Source organism: Callionymus lyra, chromosome 2 (assembly GCF_982586985.1).
Source record: "Callionymus lyra chromosome 2, fCalLyr1.hap1.1, whole genome shotgun sequence".
NCBI lineage: Eukaryota > Metazoa > Chordata > Actinopteri > Syngnathiformes > Callionymidae > Callionymus > Callionymus lyra.
This window is the reverse complement of record NC_141819.1, coordinates 15,209,571-15,233,554: the sequence shown is the minus strand read 5'-3', so window position 1 is coordinate 15,233,554 and position 23,984 is coordinate 15,209,571. Positions and strand designations below refer to the sequence as shown.

At 39.7% G+C, this 23,984-nt stretch overlaps 1 protein-coding gene across 1 annotated transcript in view; it reads left to right on the top strand.

The window, feature by feature from the left end:
• Window positions 1-23,984, top strand: part of fbn3 (fibrillin 3) — a 75,155-nt gene that overhangs the window by 834 nt on the left and 50,337 nt on the right. The window contains exons 2-6 of the mRNA XM_087783663.1: window positions 2,822-3,152; window positions 12,908-12,990; window positions 13,072-13,173; window positions 21,002-21,097; window positions 22,308-22,403. Coding sequence (XP_087639789.1) covers window positions 2,974-3,152; window positions 12,908-12,990; window positions 13,072-13,173; window positions 21,002-21,097; window positions 22,308-22,403 — 556 coding nt within the window. The 5' untranslated portion in view covers window positions 2,822-2,973. The remainder of the gene's footprint in view (window positions 1-2,821; window positions 3,153-12,907; window positions 12,991-13,071; window positions 13,174-21,001; window positions 21,098-22,307; window positions 22,404-23,984) is intronic.

The following is a 23,984-nucleotide window of genomic DNA, read 5'->3' as shown; positions in this document are numbered from 1 at the left end:
GTTTGGTAAAATATATACCTGTTTTTTCTGCAGGAAGCTTATTTCCATGTAGTGAATAACAATACTTCATATTTAATATGAAGATGTTAGTGGGTGGTAGTTCACTCAAAAAAATACTTTTTCTTGCCTACATTTCTGACTAATCTCATTTAGATTTCCTATTTTGAAACATCTTTAGAAAACGTAACATATCATTGTCTCGTATAAATTCCACAGCTGTCGAGGAAGTTTTTTCTGCTCCAGCAACATAACAAAAATGGAGTCCACTCAGTAGAGTACAGTGACCACTTTATTATTTTAAATTTATGCCAGATTACTTAAAGAAATTGAATCCATTGACCTATATTTTATAGCTATGGAAGTATCTTTTCTGAATACTAACTTAGTAATACTTAGATTTATTTAATTCTTACCTTCTCCAGATTTATTTTCCATTACATTTATAAAAATATATATATTTCTACAATTTCCTCACAGTAAAATGTGTGCTTTTAAGGTGTTTCCATCAATAATTTAATGGGCAGTGACGTCATTACTTGTTAAATAACTCCTGAGAAGATGGATTCTCCAAACCTTCTTTACTCCCTGATATGGCAGAGGTATAATTGTGGAAAAAACGGTCAGATTTTCCATCCTAACAAAAGAAAGATTATTTATTAAAACATGTGATGTGACTCATTATCTTATCTGGCAACGTCGATAATCTTTTTGGGGTATCAGTAATAACTCTCTCTCGCACAATGGCCTCTAAAGCACTTTAAAAGCGAACCATTTATCTTGTACAGGCGCTCTGCTTTCTTCTATCACTGCTGGTCTTTCTATTTATCCGAGTCACTGGGGTGTGGAACCATATTTCTTCCCTCTCCTTTGTCTACACTAATATGTGATGTGGTTGGACCAGCGGCTCGAGGGCTGAAGGTCTGGAGGCTGGGTCTTCCCGAGGTTGTATATCACCAGGGGCCCACATTTCACTCTCCAACCTGTGGTCTATAATAGAGTGGAGAAGAGAAAATAAACTTCATGGCCACTCAGTCCGTTATGATCGTTTTCACCTCCATGACTCAAAGGTTTGCGAGACTTGTTTTTCATGTTAGTTTTCTGGTCGTTCAACACGTTAGATGTCTGGAAAACTACGTCCAGAACTAGACGAGAGAACAACTTGATACAGATGTAAGTTCAAAATGACCTATTTTAGATGCTTCTTTTCACAAAATGTAAGAGCAAATTAGGCTTTTTGAGATCAGTCAAGAAAAGAGCTGGTGGCGACAACTTATCTTACATCTTGATCTCACGGTAAAGTATCATGAATCAACTGGTGGTTTAACAAGGCTTTGTTGAGTCATCTATTGGAACCAGCGGTCACAAGGTGTTCCAAACTGTTGACAACCAAGGATAGACGAAAAAAAAAAAAAAAAATCGGCCTTCACGATTCAAGTACTCGGGGAAATCCCACTTGACTACAAGCACTAGTTCATTAGAAGCCAAGAGCAGCAACCACCATACGTCTGTGGTGAGATATGCTCTCGGAAAGTTAGTTCTTGTTGCCTGGATTCTGACATCATTTATACCACCTGCTACACTGACTGCACCGGTGATCCGACTTTATTACCCCTGTCAAGGAGGTTATGTGCTCATTGTGTGTGTCTGTTAGCAACACTGAAAAACAGAGGAAGAAATTTCAATGAAATGTTCTGGAAAGGTTCAACAGCAATTTCTAACAACTGGAGAGTATCAGTTGGCTCATGTCAGTCCTGGCCTTGTAGTCAATGTGATTTTGGATCAATTACATGTGAAGACGCAATCCCTTTGGAAAATTGAGGACGTTGTTTATGGAAATAGATTTTTCAAAGTCATGTTAAATTAGCTCCTTGGCAAAAATTGGGTCACTGATTTTTGGTAGTTGGTCAATCTGTGTAGTGGTCCCTAAAAATGTGTGACCCTCAAGTGGTAAGAACGAGAATTGCGGTTCATAATATAGAAAAAAACCTGAAGAGTGGAATGCCAAGGTCATTTTGGATATCATACAATAGGAACATGACAGCAATTCTCACAGAAGTCTCGAATAAGAATGAGAAACTAAACCTGAAAACAGACAGAAAGACAGATGTCTGGACCATCATTTCCCTTATAAAATTAGCTATTGGTTACCTAAATCTAGTCATTTGATACGGCACCATTTTAGGTTATTTTCAGCTTCTCTACTTTATATCGAAACTCTACTTCTGTGGTGGTGTTTCACAGACTAAAGTTGGGTTCAGAGCCTTAAAGAAACCTTCATTTTTCAGCCTAAACTTGAATCATTCTAGTCACAAGTGTAAACATTTGTTCAGAATTTAAAGTCCTGTATACGTACAAACTGACTTCAGTGCCACCACCGATGTCGACATGCATCCTCGCGCTAGTCAGCGACATCAGGTCTTAACCACTTGAAGACATCCGTCTAACGATTTTGAAGCCATTTTGCCGGTTTAAGAGGTTTTGCCGTCGTCAGTACACACTGTTTGTGGTGTCAACAGAGTGACAAACCATTTATGAGAGGCTTTGAAGCCGACTATACTAAAAACAGATTGCCGGCAGTGTCTCTTTCATTTCCTTGCATGTTCTTCTTTGTTCATCCCCAACTCAGATGGTTCCTCTTTGCTCCATATCACCGACAAGCATGTCACAAAACATTCCAATCAGTGGGCGAAACCGTCGCTAATGTTTGACATAAGAATCATGCGAACAAGTCCCGTTGAACTTGATTTACTTTTATAGTCTTCAAAGAATTTTTTTTGCTAGTGTTGGCTTCTCATGCTTTTATCTTATCTTTCCCGTCTAGGCCCCGAGTCAGGAGCGTGCATCAAGACTTGGTCAGGGTCCAGGTCTACATTAGTCTTCTGAGCCTGGGTCCATACGGTGAACAGAGAGCCTGAGAGGGAACAATAAAAAAAACAGGAGTGTATTCGGCCGGAGGGAAAGCCAGAGCTACCAATGGCGGCGCCGAAGCTGGCTCAGGTGCTGCTGGGATGGGTGACGCTCTGTCTCGCAGCCGCCGACGTGGCGGGAGGACATACTGGAGGCGAGCCGGTACAGGCTAGCCGCTTCACCGGAACCGTGGACCAGAGGGAGGCGCAACGGGTCCGTCGGCGTGGACAGGAGACGCTGAGAGGGTAAGGCTCTAAATCTGAACACATGAATGAAATGGGTTTTTATGTTAAAGCTGATTACCTTCTAGGGATATGAAACCTCTTAGCTGGGGGGCGTGTTGGTAAGGAGGCGCGGCTGAAGGGTCGCCCTGTTAATGGAATGTTTGACCCGGGGTTCTGGACATTCAATGTGTAATGAAGCAAGATGCTTATCCAGTGATTCCTTCAGGTGGTTCGGCTTAAGCGTGGCTACAATAAGGGCATGAATGTGAAGTTCTTTGGGTTCGAAGTTAGAGTAGAAAGTGTCCAAAACTAAGAGACTTTTACATTCCCATTAAGTTCCCGTTTCTCCCTGAGAAAGATTCAATTTTCTTCACCATCTTGGTAGAATTAATGGTGGAACATCAATGCTAATCTCCTAAGCAAGTAGTACTTGAGCAAGTGACAGTGGGTTGATTTAAGTGTGTCTTAAATATTGTATTGTATCATCAGTGTCTGTTTGTACAAAACTCTCTTTTCATTTAAATATTTACATTAGAAAATGACCTTAAGCCCCGCCCACTGAAAACATTGTTTTTCTGGAGATGAAATATTGTTTACCATAACCACGGCAACTCTGCCCTGATTGGTCAAGCATCATGGTTTGTCACAGCACGTCATCAATCCTGGAAGTCTCCACCTCAGAGGGACTTCTTGTATAAACAAAGCAGGGTGGGATTACAGCTGTCTTAAGGAGGAGTGAAGCCATTATTATGTCATAATGGACTCCGCTCTTGTAACCTCTTGTTCGCCCAGATTACAGACGGGGGAGAACTTTATAAAGTATTAAGTCCATTAATGGTCATGATGACAGACTGAATCTTGGAAAGGAAGACTTCAAAATCCTAAACTTGATGTGATTAAAGTCTAATGACACTTTTTGTATTTAAAAAATCTTACTTTTATTGAGGAATACGAGTTTCACAAAGCCTTTTAAAAGCATATGACCACTCTGAGGTAAAAGTCATAGAGCCAACTTAAAGTTCAGTCAATGCTTAAACTGTTGAGGCTTTAAAATATAAATGTCTTTCTCCTTCTTTCCTGGCAGTGCTCTTTCTACTGCTGGGCTCCTGGGCCGAAGCCAAACTCGCCTTATACCAAATTACGCTGCTGAATAACTACCACATTGTTTTCTCCAAAACAGCACATGTTCTTCTTAACAAGCTGCTGGTCCTACTGAAATCTCCCAGAGTATTTACAGCAAATTGACGTTTCATGGGAATAAATGAGGGAAAAATGCAGCTTTGCATTCACGAGGGGCTGACGGGCGATCAGTGACCCAGTTCTCCGAGTGTGTTAACAGCACAAAAGTTGTTCATGATGGAGGTCTGTGTGTGGTTCATGTGAACATACGTGTGTGTGTTTTCAAAGCTGTTGTTTATTTGGCCGCCTGCATGGGTGAGAGTCAGTCAGATGAACTGGAGATCACGTCAAATCTCTCCGGCAGGGACGTTCTTTACACTCCATTTTCTCGCTTAAACGCAGAGTATGCGACGCGACGCACATCAGCTCTCATTGTATATTTCGCCACTTCTTAAGAAAACAAAGGATGTTTTGTTGGGGCCCGTTGTCTACATCAGTTATTGCAATCAGACGCCCATCTGTCCCAGCTTATGGTTCCCCCAGTGCCAAGCCACAGGAAATGAGGTATTCGTATCACCAGAGGGGGCTATGAAAAGAGGCATTTGTTTCAACGCTGTAGGTGACAGCAGGAGAAATAACAAGGGCCAAAGTGGAAAGCAAACAAAAAGATAGATATTATATGACAAACTTGTCAAAATTAGTCTTTAAAAAAGATTAAACTCATCATTATATCACATTAAAACAGAACAACTTCAAATTCATAAACTACTTTTATTCATTTCGTTGATTGGGACCCGAAATCTAGCTATTGAGATTTTCTGAAAGTTTCCATATATTCTTAATTATGTCTATTGAAATCATGATTGGATTATATATATATTTTCAGGTCAAAGTTCTGTTGTTTTATTATGATTTGTCTTCTGTCAAACACATCTGGAAAGTACTGATGAAGCAATTTGCAATCTGGATCTCCTCTTCTGTCTATGTCGTCAGTTTCAAATTGCACTGTTTTCCTCAACACTTGATAAATGTTTGGTTACTTTAAAAACATTTTTTTCGTGATTTGACTCGCAAAAATGGTTGAGCTCATCAGCGAGAAAGTGTTTTCATACCAACCTTTTTTAAATATACAAGTCAAGGTCCAGTACTGAATCCTAGTGATGGGCTGATGAAGCTTCATGAAGCAGTTTCATGTTGTTTAGAGGTCAGTAGGTGGCGCCACCAGTATTATGTATTTCGTAATTTAAACAGTTGTTCAAAATACAGGAAAATAGTACAGAGGGCGCCATCTAGTGGGCCCTGAAAATAATGACACTGTTTCACGAAGCTTCACCAGATCATCACTAGAGGATCCCCCTGTAAATGTGATTATAAGCTTAGATCTTGGGTTTAAAAAACTGCCTCTTCTTAATCAGGAAGTCAGAATTAAATATGATATCAGTCTTCCTTTTTAATCTTTCGATGGTAATTTTTAACGAAAAATAAATACATGAGAAAGCTCTGTGGTTTGTGTCACAATCAGCTCCATTTCATCAGCAGGTTTTTTTTGTTCTCTTGAAACCACATCTTTCTCTTCTTTCTTTGAATTCAAGTACATCTGCATCCGTTTTTCATACTTTGAAAGTTTCCAGATTAAATGTAGAAGATTTTCAGCTGCTCACAAACAGCTTTGGAAATTTCAACGCTTGAACGATATAATCTCTGTGCATTACAATGAACATGATTTTTTTTGTATGTTGTATTTTCAATGTATACTGCTTTTCTACACAGTGGTAGTATATGTATTTAAATACCTTGCGTTCCACATTCAATTAGTTGATTTGACTCCCTGTTTAGATGATGAAAGTTAGAAGTTAGATTGAATTTCTCAAAGGCCCGTCGATCCAAAGCTGATGCTAATTTTAAACCTTTTGGCTCCTGAAACTCAACCTAAGCTGATCAGTAACTCGATAGATTTGAGCAGAACTTAGAGACAATACTAAGAAACGATTCCCATCAAGATTTGTATTCAAGTAAAAAAGCTAAAAAGTAACAAAAGCCTGCAGACATTTTCCATTGATTTATCTTTGTCATAGTGTTGGAAACACAACTTTTGTTCCCGAAAGAACACATGGGCAAGTTTATATTATGAACGTCAGTGTTCCTGAGATGAGATTGAATCTCCGAGAGGCGTCTTGTTACTAATTCGAACTGGTGTGTTGCCACGAACTGCTTGATTGTTTCTTGATGTTCAGGTGTTGCCGAGTAAATCTCATCGTAAGCTTCGCCCGCTCTGCCAAAGCACACAAGTGGACGCGTTAAATTACTTTTCTTCAGACTATAAGTGACCGTCGGCTGTTGAGGAAGTCATTATAATCAGTCCGATTTAAGTTCCAAACAGATCTTATTTGGCAGCGTGTTCAGTCCTAGAATTACCACTGGACTCGTTGAAATCCTACGACTCCTTCCCATCCAACATGCTTTGATTCAAGAGCGATTCGACGAGGCTGTCAGTAACTCAGTGTGGGTTTTCACAGATTTTGGAAAAGAGGGAGTTTAATGACGGTCATTATGTTGGCCTGGAGCTGAGGTGCAGTGTTTATTTGCTGGCGAGGACCCCACATCCCCTGGTTTGTCTCTGGTAGTCCCAGATCTGACGCCGACTGGCTCTGATTTTTTGGCTTCGCAGCCTGGCATGGGTGAACTCAAGGGTGGTAGATGATTCTACCAGCTGGCTTTGGACGATGATTTGGTGTCTGGATGGTGGAAGGGAGGCAGATTTATTTCAGAAAAAAAGACTAGAGAAGTATATATGTTTAAGGCTTCCAGAACTCTTTGATCAAAACGATAGCATCAGATCCTTTTCAAGAAATAAACTCCTAAAAGTCCATCTGGTGGCACGAAGACACAAATGGAAAAAATAAATCCTGCAAGGATAATTCAAAGAGGTAACAAGTCCCTCTTTTCCCTTTGTTTTATTGCATTAGCTTTCATTTTAGGTATTTATTTGTCTAGAGATTATGTTTATATGCAGTCTTTGAGCCGTAAACTGAGGAAAAGTGCAGACAGATGAACAGTGCATGATCTCCCAGTGAAGATTGAATCTTGCTTTTTCTCATGTAGGGTATTTCGGTCATGACAGGACTGGTCATGAGACTTGAACTAGATTCATCAGTGAATCAAGGATAGTGAGGGAATCATCTATAAAATAACAAAAACATAATTTGATCAGACCTTAATTTGCGTTTTTTCTTTTATAATTGAGATCATTTTCATTTATTTTTACTTTCTGTGGACGGTTCTTAATATTTTGAATGATTCCAATGATAGTCGACCCTTCAAAATTAACTTTAGACTTCAAAATGTTTCTAGTTCACAAATAATTGCCACTCGCTCTTACTGGGAATCAAGAATAGCGTCACAACAATTACTTAATCCTGCACCATGGTAAATGTTTGAATAAGAAAACACTGGATTTATCTTTGTTTATCTCCTTTTCTGGAACTCGACGTTGAGTTATTTATTTCAACTAATAGTAAAAAGACGATGTGTTTGGTTTTAATGTATCAAACTCAGGCAAGAAGGCCAAATATACCTTGGGCTGCAGATACTTTAAGCAAAGCTTTGAGGCAAAAAAACCCAAAATGTGTCTCTTAGTGAAAATTAAACAGTTTGTAACAATTTTGTCAATTTTGGCATTAATTTATAGCCTTATCTAGTCCCGAATAAAATAAATGAAGGGTGACAAAACATTATACTTAAACTTTTATTCTCTCTTTTGTATGGTTCAATTTGTTTGAATATTATATATATATATATATATATATATATATATATATATATATATATTATATAGCCTGAGACTTGGACTGAGTTTAAAATCCTGGCCCCTAGACTCGCTCTTTTTCACTTTTTTAAATTACAGAGAAGTGTATTAAACAGTACTTCTAGATGGAAGTCTTTTTATTTTCACTTTTTATCTCTGGTTAACCTGTCATCTGCAAATAGCTTAATTGTAAATTTTACTTGTATTTATGTTTAGTAGGTTATTTTCTGATGTTAGATGTGGCACATTGTAGCAAAACAATTTCATAATAAGTGGATCCCCTCGACTAATAATGGCATTCATAAAGGATTCTGATTCTGATTCTTACACATCATTATTAGATTGAGGTCATACAGTGAGGAGAGTGCAGCCAGGGTGGACTCGTGGTCTTGTTACAACATGAAGCCAAGGAAAATAGAAGCAGGGGTGTATAATATAACATCTTGGAATATAATTTTGAGCCATGAATGATCTTTAAAAAACCAAGAACTCTGATGTGCGATTAAAGGAAGTAAATTGCGTCTCTATTAGTCGACATATTTATTATAGAAAGTAGAATGGAATCAGACTTTTGTAATGATTGGAGGACGACAAATAACTTATAACTAAATACTTACTTACAGCTTTATCCTTTTGTAAGCAAGTTTAATTTTTAACTGACAAGTGGCTGTAAACAATAAAAGGAGCTGAAGAATTTAAAGTTTACTATAAGTCAATGGCTTGATCTTCTAAAGACACAGACAAGTTTTCTTTTTTAAAACGATTATTGAGCATGAGTTCATGCCAATGACGGTTCCTTGTAATTGCTGGAGGACGACAAACTTTAACTTCCTTCTGATTTGCAGGATGTGTAACTAACTTTATGTGTTTGCTGAAATGTAAAATAATCTAAATGACGCTTAGTTGTAATGGAGGTCTTCAAAGTTCTAAATTTAAACAATCACGGTTATTCAGTTTTACCTATTTTATTCGACCAAAAATGTCTTTTTTCAAGAGATTTTTTTCGCCTCTGTATCATTTCTTATCTTATCTGTATCATCTACATCAGTGAACGCCCTCAATTCATCACCCGGACTCTCAGATCTGATTGGAGAGAAACAAGCCCAGGTGTAGCTTCAGGCAGAAAAAGAGGTTACCAAACTTTGGGTCAAATACCAGGCAGACGAACTTTGACCTTTGACCGGCACAAAGACACCCAAACACCTGATCTGGTGTCCTGGCAACTGTGTGCTCCCGGTCTTTATGGACTGTCTGAGGTCATTTTTCATCCCTGTGCAATCTCGCCTTGTTCCTCAGTCAGACTGACTGCTCTCAAGTGCTTTGACCTTTGACCCCGGAGATTCTTGCATGTCGACTCTGCATTTGGAACCTCAGGAGGCAAATGTCTCTAGAGTCTTTCTAATTTAGGAACCCAGGCATTACCCGACAACAAAAAGATTAGGGAGAGATTGTGAGATTTAAAAATAAATTGTTGCTGTTTAAGATCCAAGTACAAGTACCAAAGGTTCCATGCTTAGACAACCAAATGATGGACATTGAATTGCACAATGGTTAGGACGATCACCTCACAGGAAGAAGGTTGTCAGTTCGCTTCCAGGTCAGGTCACCTCTCTGTGTGGAGTTCATATGTTCTCCCCGTGTTGCCTGGGTTTACTCCGGACACTCCGGTTTCCTCCCACACACCATACAGAGGTTGATTGGGAACTAGGGGAATTTGTCCTTAAGTATGAGTGTGTGTGTGAATAGTTGTGTGTCTTTTTGTGCCCTGCGACGGACTGGCGTCCTGTCCAGGGTGTCCCCCACCTCACAGCCAAAGAAACTGGGATAGGCTCCAGCTCCTGACCCCCATACGGGAAGAAGCGGTGAAGAAAATCAACAATGAAATTTCTATGACTCCAGAATTATGTTTGCTGATGAGTTCATTCCGTGGGAGTTGAAATGAGTGGGATCACATCGAAAGTTGATTTATTTTAGCAAGTTGATGTATTCTGTGTTTTATTCATTTTTTTTTCGTAAGTCCTGTGAATGACGAGAACTTCAAAACCTTCCCAATCCCATGTCATACTCGAGGACTGTGCTGGTAATAGGCATAAGAAAACCAATGAACGTTAAATCTGCATCAACAAGGGGTTGACGACTTCAAAAGGCGTCTACATGGTGAACGAAGAGTTAATTTCCTTTAGATTGAGACCCGTGAATAGTCAAAGGCCGGTCAAATATTTCAGGAAACCCCCTGAAGGCACCGACCCTTATGTTGTAGGGGGGTCTGTTCTTTATTCTTGTTGGAAAGATGGAGAGAGAAAGAAAGAAAGGAAGAATAACAAACTGAACACCTCAGGGTCAAACCCATCTAATCCTTCATTTATTAACGCTCTCCATGTCTGTAATGTAAAGAATGTTAAATGCTTGGTGAGGAAACAGATCGTACGACTGCTCATTAAGTGCTGGAACGCTAATGTACTCACTCCGTGTGTTTCTTTGTCCGATACGTCGACGAATCTGTTTGTTTTGTGTTTGCCCCAGAAACGTAGCCCCCCGACCGGCTCCGGCCTCTCCGTGCTTCTGCCATATCTCTGATTTCCGCTCCCACTCCTCCTGCTTCCTCCTTTTCTCAGCATCAACTTGTTTTGTTTTCCCTCCCACCAATCCCGCGTTTCTTCCCCCCTTTTCCCACCATCCTCTCCTTACCACGTCTCCTCACACTTTCTTATATGAACTGCTATGTTCCAGCTACCAGGTCTTTAACCTTGCCCACCTGCCCCCCCACCCCTCTTCTCTTTTTTTTCACCATCTGTTAATGTTGTTTGAGGTGTGCTCGGCTCACCGTCGACTAGATGTTCTGACCAGCTGTCACTTCCCTGCTGACAGACCACTGTCGCCGCAGATCCGGTTGATGAGTACTTGTCGGTCAAAGTGTGGATCATAGCTTATGTTGTGGCACTGATGCAGCAACACTATTTACAAGAGATCTGAAGTCATTTGACGGCGTAACAACTTTATTTGACGCCATCAAGATGTTTTCAGAGTTACAGTCCAGTATTTCTTCATCTTTAAGTTTTACCAGTCATTACCCAGGAGCCTTTGCTATAGCAAGATTCTCCTGGAAGTTGATGGAACTCCCGACTTCATTTATATGTCCTCACCAAAAACAATCTCTCTGGAAACAACTCTGTGTTGTTGTTTTCCATTCACATTTCATTTTCATTTTTAACAATTTGTTAATACTTAAGAAGTCAGGGAATGTATTACTGGTGTGTTAAATCAATCACAGAAGTACTGAGATTAAACAGTATAGAAGTAGTATGAGTGCTGGGTGTGTCTTTTACCATCAATTAAAATTGATCAAATGAGGCAAAGAGGAAGATGCAGGCAGGGTGGAATGTGAAAGGAACACCTGCCATTTTATATGAGGTATGGATGATATCGCTAACGTAAATACAGATTAAAGTGTAAGAGTTGAAGATAGTGAGGTTTTTTTCTGGGCTTGACTCAGTAGGAAAATACAAGAAATAATGATATTGCTTTTCAAGGTTACAGCAAAGACAACCAGTTAGATTCATGGGTGTGTTACTCCAGGATATAATGAGCATAAGCATGACTTCTGTAGAGAGGAAAATTAGATTAGATTAGATTAAATTAGATGGACTTTACTATTCGGGGTTAATTGGGTTTTCAGTACACAGCAGACGATAGTTTCATAAAAAACAAGAACAGGAACAAAGTTCAAATAAAAGAACAAAGTGCAAGGGATGACAAAGTCCAGATATAAAGAACATAGATCAAGACCAAGATAGGTTAAAGGATGAGACTGACTTGCTTTGAGAATGAGACATTTTGTAATTCTGACCATGAACAGGAAGAATGTGCATTCTTTGTATTCAGTTGAATAGATAAAAATGGATAAAACAGACAGACAAAGGCAGAGTACAGTACTTTTGTGTCTGCTAGATCTTAACATACTTTTTGACCACAGATTCCTAAGTCATAAAAAAAAAGAGTTATCTTTAAGAAATCAGTCTGAAAAAAAACCTAATTGTTTCCTAAGCTGTCATAACTCAACGACAGGAGACGGATATAGCCTAGAAATCGGTCGCCTAGGAAGCCAAAGACGTAACCTCCTATTTCTTTTACCAGCTGTTCTCTGTCAAATGCAAGTCAAACTCCGCGAAGCAGCAAACCACCGACACCAGTGGCCACAAACGCTGTCATTACTCGCTGCGAAAGGTCAGGAAGGCTATGATTAGGTGAACCACACGGTTGGCTACGATGTTTTTAAGATTGTTTTGTTTTCGGAAAGCAATTATTAAATAACGTATATTTGCTCTAGCATCATGGGGAGGGTTGGGGTTCCTTCAAGAAGGAAGGGCTTCCGAGAGAGTTTAGAGATGCATACGTTCTTGTTTGTGTGTGAGAACAACTGTGTGTCTCTAGCTGTGGTTTTACTATTTCCTCGGAGAAAAGCCTTGTGGCTGACCTGGTGGACCAATCAAACGCTCCATAAGCTGTGATGAGTCTTACAGCTGCCCGAGAAAAAGGTTGTAGCCTCTAAGAGTCGCTGGAATATTCACATTGTGTTATGACTCCAACTTCAAATTCATCCTTGACCACCAACACCCCGTCCTTCTGGAGACCCCCCACACGTTCACTCCCTATTCTGAGAAAGCTATCGCTCACCAGAGAGCCCGGTATCAAAGTTTGTTTTGTTTGCTGTCGAGGAGGAATCATCAGCGTCCGGGGGAGCTCGGAAAATAACTCATATCTCTGTGTGTTTGTTCAGGAGTTTTCGCTGAAATATGTTTTGGAAAAATATCTCAGTAAGTGAGTTTGTTTGTTCTGTCTTTGTGTTTTCCAGGCCCAATGTGTGTGGCTCTCGCTTCCATTCATACTGCTGCCCGGGCTGGAAGACTCTGCCGGGAGGGAACCAGTGTATTGTCCGTAAGTCCCGCTTTGAGTTCTACTTCAAAAGCCCGGTTGGATGATGATTCATCTCACATCTCCGTTTCTTGGTGTCTTCAGCCATTTGCAGGAATTCCTGTGGCGATGGCTTCTGTTCGAGACCCAACATGTGTACCTGCTCCAACGGTCAGCTCTCTCCCAGCTGTGGAGCAGGAGCAGGAGGTCAGTATCTCCAGCCGTCCGTTCGTCTCAGATACTAGTCGTCAAAGCAGGGGTTTGTCTATTTCTGGAGGAACATAACTGATGAAAGGCTGGGAGCCGGGTGGTCTTGAGGAGGAGTAGCACAAAAATAAACAACAGTGTGTTTTTAAAAGTGATCTTGAATTAAATCAACACATTTTAGATGGGGTTCAATAGAGAGTTGATATTTCTAATGGTAGTTTTAATTACATAAATCCCAATACAAAAATACTTATGACATTTTTAAAACAAAGTCCAAGAATCGGGTAATGAGGTTGTACTATCCTGATATCTCTCCACACATTGGTTTTGTTACATTAGTTGCCTTCATCTTCTTCTTTTTTCTCCATTTCTATCACTCATTTCAGTCCCTCCTCCACATGTTTTAAAACCATCTGGCTTCCATAACGTTGTCTTGTCTTATGCAAGTGGTTTAAATAACCATCCTAACTGGTCACTGCAACAAACCATCAAAGAGAACCACTGTTTTCTACTTGGAATCATGTAATGTTCTCTTGAATGCGAGTGAAGAACCAAACAATGAATTTTACACTCTGGCTGAGGAACATCACTTTCCTTAGAGAATGCCCGGCATTGCACTGACACACAATAGAGTGTTGAGTTTGTTGCCTTAGAAGTTATATTTAATAATCCCAGTTTTAATTCTTGTGTCCATGAGCCAGACACTTTACCCTTATTGTGCCTGATGGTGAACTGCACACTGCGTTTCAGCCTACTGCCATCAGTGTTTTATTCTGCGTGTGAATGGGGGACTCAGTGTGAAGCACTTTTAATGCCAAAAAGCAGTTATAACCTTTTACCATTTACGTCATAACCACTGAGATGTTGAACTATTGGTGATTCAAAAGCACTGACCTCCACCAAGGAGTTGTTAAGCTATGGTTTAATAAAAACCCAGTTTAAAATTAGATCAGTAAAACAACTTCCTGTTACAATAATCGTTTAGCTCGAAAAAATTTAAACAGGTTTGCTCACTGTGACTCAACCGCCTGAGCTAACCGAGTCATAGCTTAGAAGTCTTATAAGAGTACACAAGTTAATGCACAAACCCAAGTTATAGTTATAAGTTAATAGGGTCACAAAGTGCTTGAACAATCAAAAGCAGTTAAAATAAATGCTTTAAAAGGTCACAATAACACAGTGACAAACACAGCAGCCCAGAGATAATCAGAAAAAGCCTGCGCACATAAAAATGTCTTAAGATGTTTCTTGGAGTCAGTAGATCATCAAACACAGAAAGATGGTTCCAAAGCTTAGGAGCAACAGTCTGGAAGGATTTCTCTCCTCTGGTCCTGAAGCGTGTTCAGGAACCATCAGTAGATTCTGATCCACAGACCTCAGAGCCCGAGCTGGGGTGTAAGGCTGGATCAGATCACTGATGTAAGGAGGAGTCTGACCATGAATAGATCTGAAAGTAGGAACCAGAATTTTAAAATTGATCCTTGGGGAAATGTGAGTTCTTCTACTAGATCATGTCAGAATTCTCACTGCAGCATTTTTGTATTAACTGCAGGCGAGACAGATCCTTCTTGTTCAATATACTATATTATTCACATAAATATATGGTATAAATGTGCTGCTCAAATATAGCTGCTTATTTTTTAGTTTCCTATAAAACAGGGCTGTTAAACTTTCCAGAGGGTGCAGATTTTCGGAATGATGACCAGCCTGTGGGCCGGTCAACCCCTTTACTACTATTTCCTGTTTCCATGCAGATTAAAAATACACTCACAATTTGATCATTTAGTTCTTATGTATTGAAATAACAACAGTGTTTCTTCACATTATACTCCTTGTTGACGGCACTGATACAAGTCACATGGGATTGCCTTGAATACGTTGCTTAGATATTTGTCCATTTAACGTGTAATCTTCTGTTTCCTTGCTAACTTTACGTCGCCGTGTTGCATTATCTAAACTGGAGCTCTTTGTCTTACCTTAGAAAAAAGCAGTCTTTGCCAAAGAGAGACGCAAAGAGTTGCAAAATGTTGACCTAAAAAGCCCTGCTATTAACTTTGCATGCCTAAACTAATGCTCTTAATAGCAGATCTTGGCAACATGTGGACGTGTTCACTAGAACATGGAGTCAGAGGATTTGAAAGTGTCCTCGGATAGCTTCGGGATTCAAACCCAAGTCAAAAACTGAAGCCAGCTACTAATGATACGATGCTCTAGTAACACTGAACACTTTTAGTTTATACTGGGACACACCCAACCTCTGGGCTCAATCCCAATTATTACGGACCCACCCTTCTGCCCTGGGAGCTCGTACAGCACTGCAGATAGAGAAGCCGAAGACATCCCAGTGAAGTGTGTAGGTCACAGAGTTTGTCGGGATTAAAGAAGTCCGTCTCCCGAGACCGTCTGCCGGGCTCAGTTACAGACCATTTAGAATGCGTGCTTGATGGAGAGTGAGGTGTTTTACTGCTTGTGTACTGCGTGAAATCACGTTTGTCTCCTGCTGAGGTTACTGTGTGTGTGTGTGTGTGTGTGTGTGTGTGTGTGTGTGAGGTTTTACATGTAGTTAAACATGTGTACGACACTTGGACGGCGTTGCCGTTAAGCACCACTTTGGGAGCGTGCGAACTATGTGCGTATCATTTAAGCGTGCAATATGTGTTCGGGCCCCGTCGCTTTAGTAGGCCAACTCGTCAGTCACGCCCCGGCCCCCGCCAGAACCCCCTTTACACATGCTCGCATTCCACCGACTTACACACTCTTTTTTTCACATGCACGCAGATGTCCAGAGACACACTTTTTTTTTTTATTCAGGCTGGAAAAAAAACACATGCAGTGCTGGGCCGCTGCCCAAATATGTAGAAGAAGATCCAGTCAAGACCGAGGAGATTGCAGGGGGTGGAGGAACACGACCTTCGACCCCTCGTGGCAGGAGTACACAGAGATTAACTGCTGAGTCAGCGCTCCGCTCGGAGCAATGAAGTCATGCTGCAGCGAAGACGGGGTCAAAGGTGGCGGAGAGTGGAGCGATAAATCAGAGCCCCGGCTTATACCCCGGTCGTCCAGGACGGCTCCTCGCTCTCCCGAGGAGGGATTATACCGTGTTCACCGGCTCAGAGGCGGCAGGGACACTGAGCAGGTCCATTCCAGACGATTTCACGGGGAGAATAAAAAGTGTTCTGTTGTGTTGCCTCATTGTGAAGCGCTGCCAGATAGCCCTTCCTGTAATCTGGGAAGATTTAAGGAAAGTCAGAGTTCAAACAGTTTTATGAGAGATTAAGGATTTTTGGAAGAAAAATGACCCCCAACTGGTGCTTTATCGACCAGACAAATGACATTAATACACATTATTGCACGTCTACACATGTGTAGCCAACAGTTGCTCCGCACTAGACTGGTCTGCTCCGCCATCGGACGGTTCTCGGAGTCCTTGCGTTACCCCAGGACTCACTTTTCCTAAAACTGTCACAGAGTTCAGGCAGACATAAGACAGAGACCGGTGATGTCATGGAGCAGCGAGACACAAATACAACAAACTACACACAGGACTTGACAGTTGAGGTTTGCCTCTCTGAAGTCTTGAAAAACTGTAAAGAATCTTTTGTGCTCCTTGTGATCTTTCTCGGGTCTTTGTGGGTCTCATTCAGTCGCTGTAGTTTCAGAGAAAACATTTATATTGAGTTACAACTGTGTGACAATAGTTAATAATAGTTCATTATTTATTATGTATATACTCACTTCACTCACTATGTGTGTAATTATGTGTTTATTAGTCTGATTGTTTGTGTGTGTCTATTTGTATGCATGTGTTTGTTTGTGTTTGTATTTGTGTGTGTGGGTTTGTGTGTCTTTCTTTGCGTGTGTCTGTCTGTGTTTTTGTTTGTATGTCTGTCTTCTTTTGTGCATGTCTGTTAATATGTTTGTGTTTCTCTTTGTATGTGTGTTTGTGTGTGTGTGTGTGTCTAAGTGTGTCTCTTTCTGTGCGTGTGTGAGTGTGTATATGTTTTTTCTGTGTGTCTGGTTGTACATGTTTGTGTGTGTTTTCGTGTTTCTATATGTGCTTTTGTTTGGGTGTGGCTGTGTGTATTTCTTTGTGACTTTCTTCTTTCTTTGTCTGAATGTGTGTTTTTGTGTGCGTTTGTTGGTGTGTCTCCCTGTTTTTTCTTTTGCTTGTTTGTCTCTTTTTGTGTGTGTTTTTGTGATTATATGTTTGTCTGTTTGTTTATGTGTATGTTTGTTGTGTGTGTGGGTCTTTGTGTCTTTCTTTGTGTGTATTTGTCTGTCTGTTTGTTTTTGTGTCCGTTTCTCTGTAATTTTGTTTGTGTGCGTGTCTGTTTCTATATGTTTGTCTGCGTGTTTGTTTTTGTGTTTATATCTGTGAATGTGTTTTTGTTTGGTTGTGTATTTGTGTCGGCCTATTTGTGTGTTGTGTTTTTTTTGTGTGTTTGTTTGTGTGTCTCTGTTTTTTCTTTTGTTTGTTTGTCTGTATTGTCGGTCGTGTGATTTTTTTTAGCATATGTTTGTCTGTTTGCATGTGTCTTTGTTTGTGTTTGCGTGTGTGTGTTTCTCTGTATTTTTGTTTGTGTTTGTCTGTCTGTGTGTTTTATTTTGTTTCTATGGAAACCCAACACACAGCACACAATGATGATGATCATATAAATATAAAACAAACTTTAAATGAGGAAAAACTGATGCTTCACAATGAAAACTCTCTGGACGTAGACTCACTATAACTAATATTATCTTTTCAAGGGTTCTTCAATAAAAATACACTTAAAACAAAGCAAGTAAGTCCCAAAGTCCCCAAATTTCTCTCTTGCTATGTTGATTTAGTGTCAGTTTTCTTATGATACAAATGGAAAAGTCCCTGCTCGGGAGTAGAAGCCAAAAAAAAAAGAAATTTAATTTCTAGTTCCTGTTGCTCTTTGGAGAAACTCAAGTCTGTAAAAATGTTTTTTTTCTGTTGATTTTTTTAAACTTTATATATATATAAAAAAGATAAAAAACAAAGTTATTGACTTAATGACAGACGTGCTTGAGAAGATAATCCGAGGTAGTTGTTCTGAGCCGCCATCATCCCCGGTCGTAATTATACAGCCTGATTATCGCGGAGGTTAAAGATAGAAGGTTTACGACTCACGTCCAGCCCGTTAACTGCAACACATTAAAGACTTCTTTCAATTACTGTAAGAATTAACACGTTTCCTGAAACAGTAAATCCAGGAAAAGCTAGCATAAGCCTAGTTGACTTTCTAACTACATGAGTCACTTTTACTGATAACCTGAAGTTCCCGGACGACAAGCGTTGTTCGTCTCCTCGTCATAAAGTCTTAAGAGTAGGTGTAGCTTCAGCTGTGCTCAACGACTACACAGGGTCGTCTTTATAAGCGTTCCCGTCCCGAAAACCACCATTATGAAATCATTACGGCTGATATTCTGTCACAACAGCTGGCTCTGGACTCATTCTTAGAGCGTTTAAGTCTGGGAAAGTAAAAGAAGGCTTTTAATTACCCGACATGTTATTACTACTTTAGGGTAAAACGCTTTTATGGAATCAGCTCCGAGAAAGAAATCTGGTTTAATGACTTCACTCTGGTTCGAATGTATGGAAGTAGATGCGTTTCTTTATTATTCAGATGTGACTGTAAGTATTTAAGTATTATAAGTTACTAATTAAGACACGAACATCCTTCCCATAATGTAGCCCTGCAACAAAAAAGACATCTTCCATCGAAGAAAACAGTCTTTTTTTTGTTTGTTTGAAGCAACTATTTCTATGATTGAAGAAAACTTTTTTTTGATTGAAGCAACTTTTTAAAAAAAATTGAAACAACTTTTTTTTTGATTTAAGCAACTTCTTTTTGGAAACAACTTTTTTTTCAACTTCTTTGATTAAAAGCTTTTTTTAAACATTGAAACCACTTTTTTTATTTATTGTAGCAACTTTTATTTCAAGTGAAGCAACTGTTTTTTAATTGAAGCAACTTTTTTTGATTGAAGCTACTTTTTGGATTAAAAACTTCTTCTTGTTCTTTTAATGAATAATAAATAAACAAATCTACCTCATATAAATAGACTCAATTCCTTTGACGATAAGGATTATTTGATGTTTTCAATCACTACAAATGTTTCAAAAACAACTAAACAGACAGTCATCCAACAACTCTGTAAAACTCTGTAAAAATGTAATGCGAAATCTGACGCTCAAAGATTAAAATAATGTTTAACTTTACTTTACTTTTGTTTCAAAATCCTAAATTGAATTTCCTTATTTAATTTTGCCATATTTATTTGTAATGTGCCTCAAATTTGTTTTACATTCAAAGTCGTTTTTCAAAGCTTGTCGACCACATTGTCGACCCGCACACAATTATCACTGCTCCCTGTGTGTCTGCCGAAAATAGCCATTAAAAACCTCTCAGTTTTCCATCACCGACACAGGAAAGACTCGACACACACAACTACGACTTCCTGTGTTTCGCAGCCTCTCGTAAAAAAAACACCCAGATGTGAGCGGCGCGGCGACGACACCGCCCGAATACAGAGGTGCATTGTGGTGCCGGGATGGCCACGCCCCCCCCCAACCTGTGTGCGCAGACACAAGTATGCACTCAGACGTTCCCCCTCCTCCGCACGTGCAGCTTTCCTGGCTCGGGTCGTCGGGGGGGAAAACGGTCCATCTGCAAAAGATGGAAGGAGTCGCCGCTCGTCCGGTTGGTTCCCCGATGAAACCCATGACCCGTTTCAAGTGAATTGAAAGTGTAATACTTTTGTCAAGTAGACAAACTCAAATACCTTTTCCTGAAAGCTAGACTTGGGAATTGAATGAAAAATCACTACACATGTTTAATATCACCGATTGTTTGGCTTGGAAAAGAAGGAAAAAATCAGTGCCGCATGATCCCTCGCGTCCAAAAAAAAGTTGAGGACGAAAACGAGACAAAACGCTCCAACCTACAACTTCAGTCGACTCAAGAGCACCAAAAAATTCCTCGCTGTGATTTATCACCATATGTTTCCTCGCGACCTAATTCAGACAAAAAAACGAGGTCCTGCCAAATATGTGAGCGTGGCCGGCCAAGTGTTACACGTGAGAACTGGACTCTTTCTAGACCCAAGAAAAATCTTTCTGAGCCCAATAAGATTCTTGGATGATAAAGTCAATGAACGGCATTATTTCGACTGCACAAGGTTTGTTCTGTGCGGAGAGTGATCCACTTGAAATGATGCTGGTTACTTTTCTAACAATGTGTGGCTCGGAAAAGTCAAGATTTACATCAAATAAACACATCATTTAAATCTTTAGGAGGTTCATTGGGTCTATCATGTGTCACATCTTTCAATGTAAACCACGTCCAAGCAGTGATTTTTAAAAATATATTTATTCTGATTTAAAACGAGCCGTTGTACAACACATCAAACTAAAAGTACTAAGTAAAATAAACTATAAATAACCTTTTTTTTTTTTAAACTTCTCAAAGTTCTTGCCACACAAAAATAAAATTGATTCTCACATAAATCCAGACACAAGAGGAGGTTTAATTCAAGGCAGCAAACACATGTTTTGTTTCATTTGTTCGCACGAATGTTAAAAAAAAATGAAGAAAGTTCCCGTTGAGAAGCTGTTGCTCAGCGTCTGAGTCTAACAGGTCTCACTCCGACCGAGATGCCAGCCGCCCCTCAAACCAGAACGAAAAGTGCTCCATGCTCCTGATTTCTAAATCCGCAAAAGCTCTTATTTGTGTCCTTTTCTGTCTGGTTTTACAGGAAATATAGTTTAAAAATGTCTCACTAATCCGTCTAATTCACTCCGAACCTTTCGTCCTCACAGTCCAGTCGTGCAACGTCAGGTGTATGAACGGCGGCAGCTGTGCTGAGGACTCGTGCTCCTGCCCTAAAGGCTACACAGGAAACCACTGTGGACAACGTGAGTATGACCGGCCGCTGAGTCAGCAGGACTGGGCTCTATATGCGAGTGTGTTAACCAAACACATCAGACAGTGTGTGAATTCAGGGTTTAATCTTTTATATTTTGATATTTTAAAATGAAAAGGTATCACTTTTAAGATAAGAAATATTATTTAACGTCATTTAAAAAAAAAAATGGAATTAATCAAATGGTCTTTGTGTGTGTTCCAAATATATATCAATATAGTTAAATAGTCACATGTATTTATATTATAACCTTTTCTCTTTTTCTCATTGCTAGCTTGAGCGGCTATGCTTGCGTGTTTTTAGCTTAGCAAACTCGAGCTATGTGGAGACAGTTAATACTTATTTAAATTGTTTGAAAATTATAAAAAAAATGTAATATTATAATTTTAAAAGATCAATTCTAAAAGAAAGAAAATGCTACAACACATAGAGTTTAATTTTTCAGCATCGGTACATTTTCTTGAAAAACAAACAATTGCTAACAAGTTACAAATCAATCTGATGTTCATGATGGTCAGTTTTTCTTCAGAGATATTATCAAGTTTCAATCACGTTTAAGTACTAAGACTTGGTTCAATACTCAAGACTACCGAAGGCTTTCTGTTGGAGCCAGAAACGAACCAACGTTTGATAGTTTATGGTGTTATTTTTTGTTAACTAGGCAGTGACAGCGATGAGTTGTGTTGTTGTGATCACCAGACTAGTGTGTGTTAGCATAGTTGAAGACATCTGCCAATGGGAAGTTAAGTAGTTCCAATATACACGTGATATAATGTGAATATAATCACAGACAAGACCTTTTAAAAAGAAGAAAAGATTGATTATCCTTATTATACTTTCCCAGTATGGCAGCTTTGGTTTAAATCAATCCCATACAGTTTAGAAATATCTGCAAATATAACACAAATAGCTTTGGATGTCGACATAGACTACACCCACACAGATTTTTGTGGGTTACTGTACTTCAAATCTGATTCCCATCAATGGTAAAACTGTCCATTTTTTGAGAACGCTGTTTAAAAAATGACGTACGGCACTACTAACAATAAACCACAGAAAGTTTATAGCGTTAACTGATGATATAAATATGAAGTCGTTTATAGTTTTAACCGCTTTCCTCGACGTTATATTCTGGTGTGTATTTATAGAAGAGCATGATTGTCGGTGGATGATAGGAGTCCTTCTGCTTTTGTCTTCTCTAGCGGTGTGTGAGAACGGCTGCCAGAACGGTGGGCGCTGCATCGGCCCCAACAGATGTGCCTGCGTCTACGGTTTCACGGGGCCACAGTGTGAGCGAGGTGAGAACTTTCTCTTGGTTTTTATGCTCATAAATATCCTTGCGCTCCAGTTCCATTGTTTTGAGATACTTGTATAGAAACACATTTTTAAGAGTTTCCCACTTATTTCGTCTCAAATTTATGACAACAATCATCATGAGTCGCTGACGTTACACTTATTACCTGAACCTAAAAGTAATATCTTCAACAGCGTCGTACCTGAACGAGTAAATTGAATGATAGTTCGACTCTTTAGTTTAATTAATATTAAAGTTAATATTTAGATGGCTGCTTTAATGTAAGAGTCACTTGTTTTATTATATTTTATTCATCTTATTTTATTTACATTTGTTTCATTGATTGTATCCTGTACTGTATTCCACAACAACACATACGAATCCTGTGTTGTTTTTTCTGTGTACCTTGCTATCTTCCTACCTACCTTAATACCTTCACACCTACCTTACTACCTTCCTACCTACTTTACCACCTTCCCACCTACCTTACTACCTTACTATCTTACTACCTTCCTACCTACTTTACCACCTTCCCACCTACCTTACTACCTTACTATCTTACTATCTTACTACCTTCCTACCTTCCTACCTACTTTACTACCTTCCCACCTACCTTACTATCTTCCCATCTACCTTACTACCTTACTACCTACTTTACTACCTTCCCACCTACCTTACTACCTTACTACCTACTTTACTACCTTCCCACCTACCTTACTACCTTCCCACCTACCTTACTATCTTCCCATCTACCTTACTACCTTACTACCTACTTTACTACCTTCCCACCTACCTTACTACCTTACTACCTTCCTACCTACTTTACTACCTTCCTACCTACAATACTACTTTCCCACCTTCCCACCTACCTTACTACCTTCCCACCTACCTTACTACCTTACTACCTTCCTACCTACTTTACTACCTTCCCACCTACCTTACTACCTTCTTACCTACTTTACCACCTTCCCACCTACCTTACTACCTTACTACCTTACTATCTTACTACCTTCCTACCTACTTTACTACCTTCCCACCTACCTTACTACCTTACTACCTTCCTACCTACTTTACCACCTTCCCACCTACCTTACCACATTACTACCTTACTAGCTTACTACCTTCCTACCTACTTTACTACCTTCCCACCTACCTTACTATCTTCCCACCTACCTTACTACCTTCCCACCTACCTTACTACCTTACTACCTTCCTACCTACTTTACTACCTTCCCACCTACCTTACTACCTTCCTACCTACTTTACTACCTTCCTACCTACCTTACTACCTTCCCACCTACCTTACTACCTTACTACCTACTTTACTACCTTCCCACCTACCTACCTCCCTAAATCCCTACCTACCTTCCCACCTACCTACCTACCTACTACCTACCTACCACCTTCCTACCTACCTACCTACCTACCTACCTTAACTTTGAACTAGTTCAGATAGAAAAGGAACTTTCCCAACACTGATCTACACTCACTCATTTTATACTCAAAAAGCAATTATTGTGTCTAATAAACGTTAAGCAAAATTAACATTTACTTAATGTTACTATAACATTTACCACGCACAGTA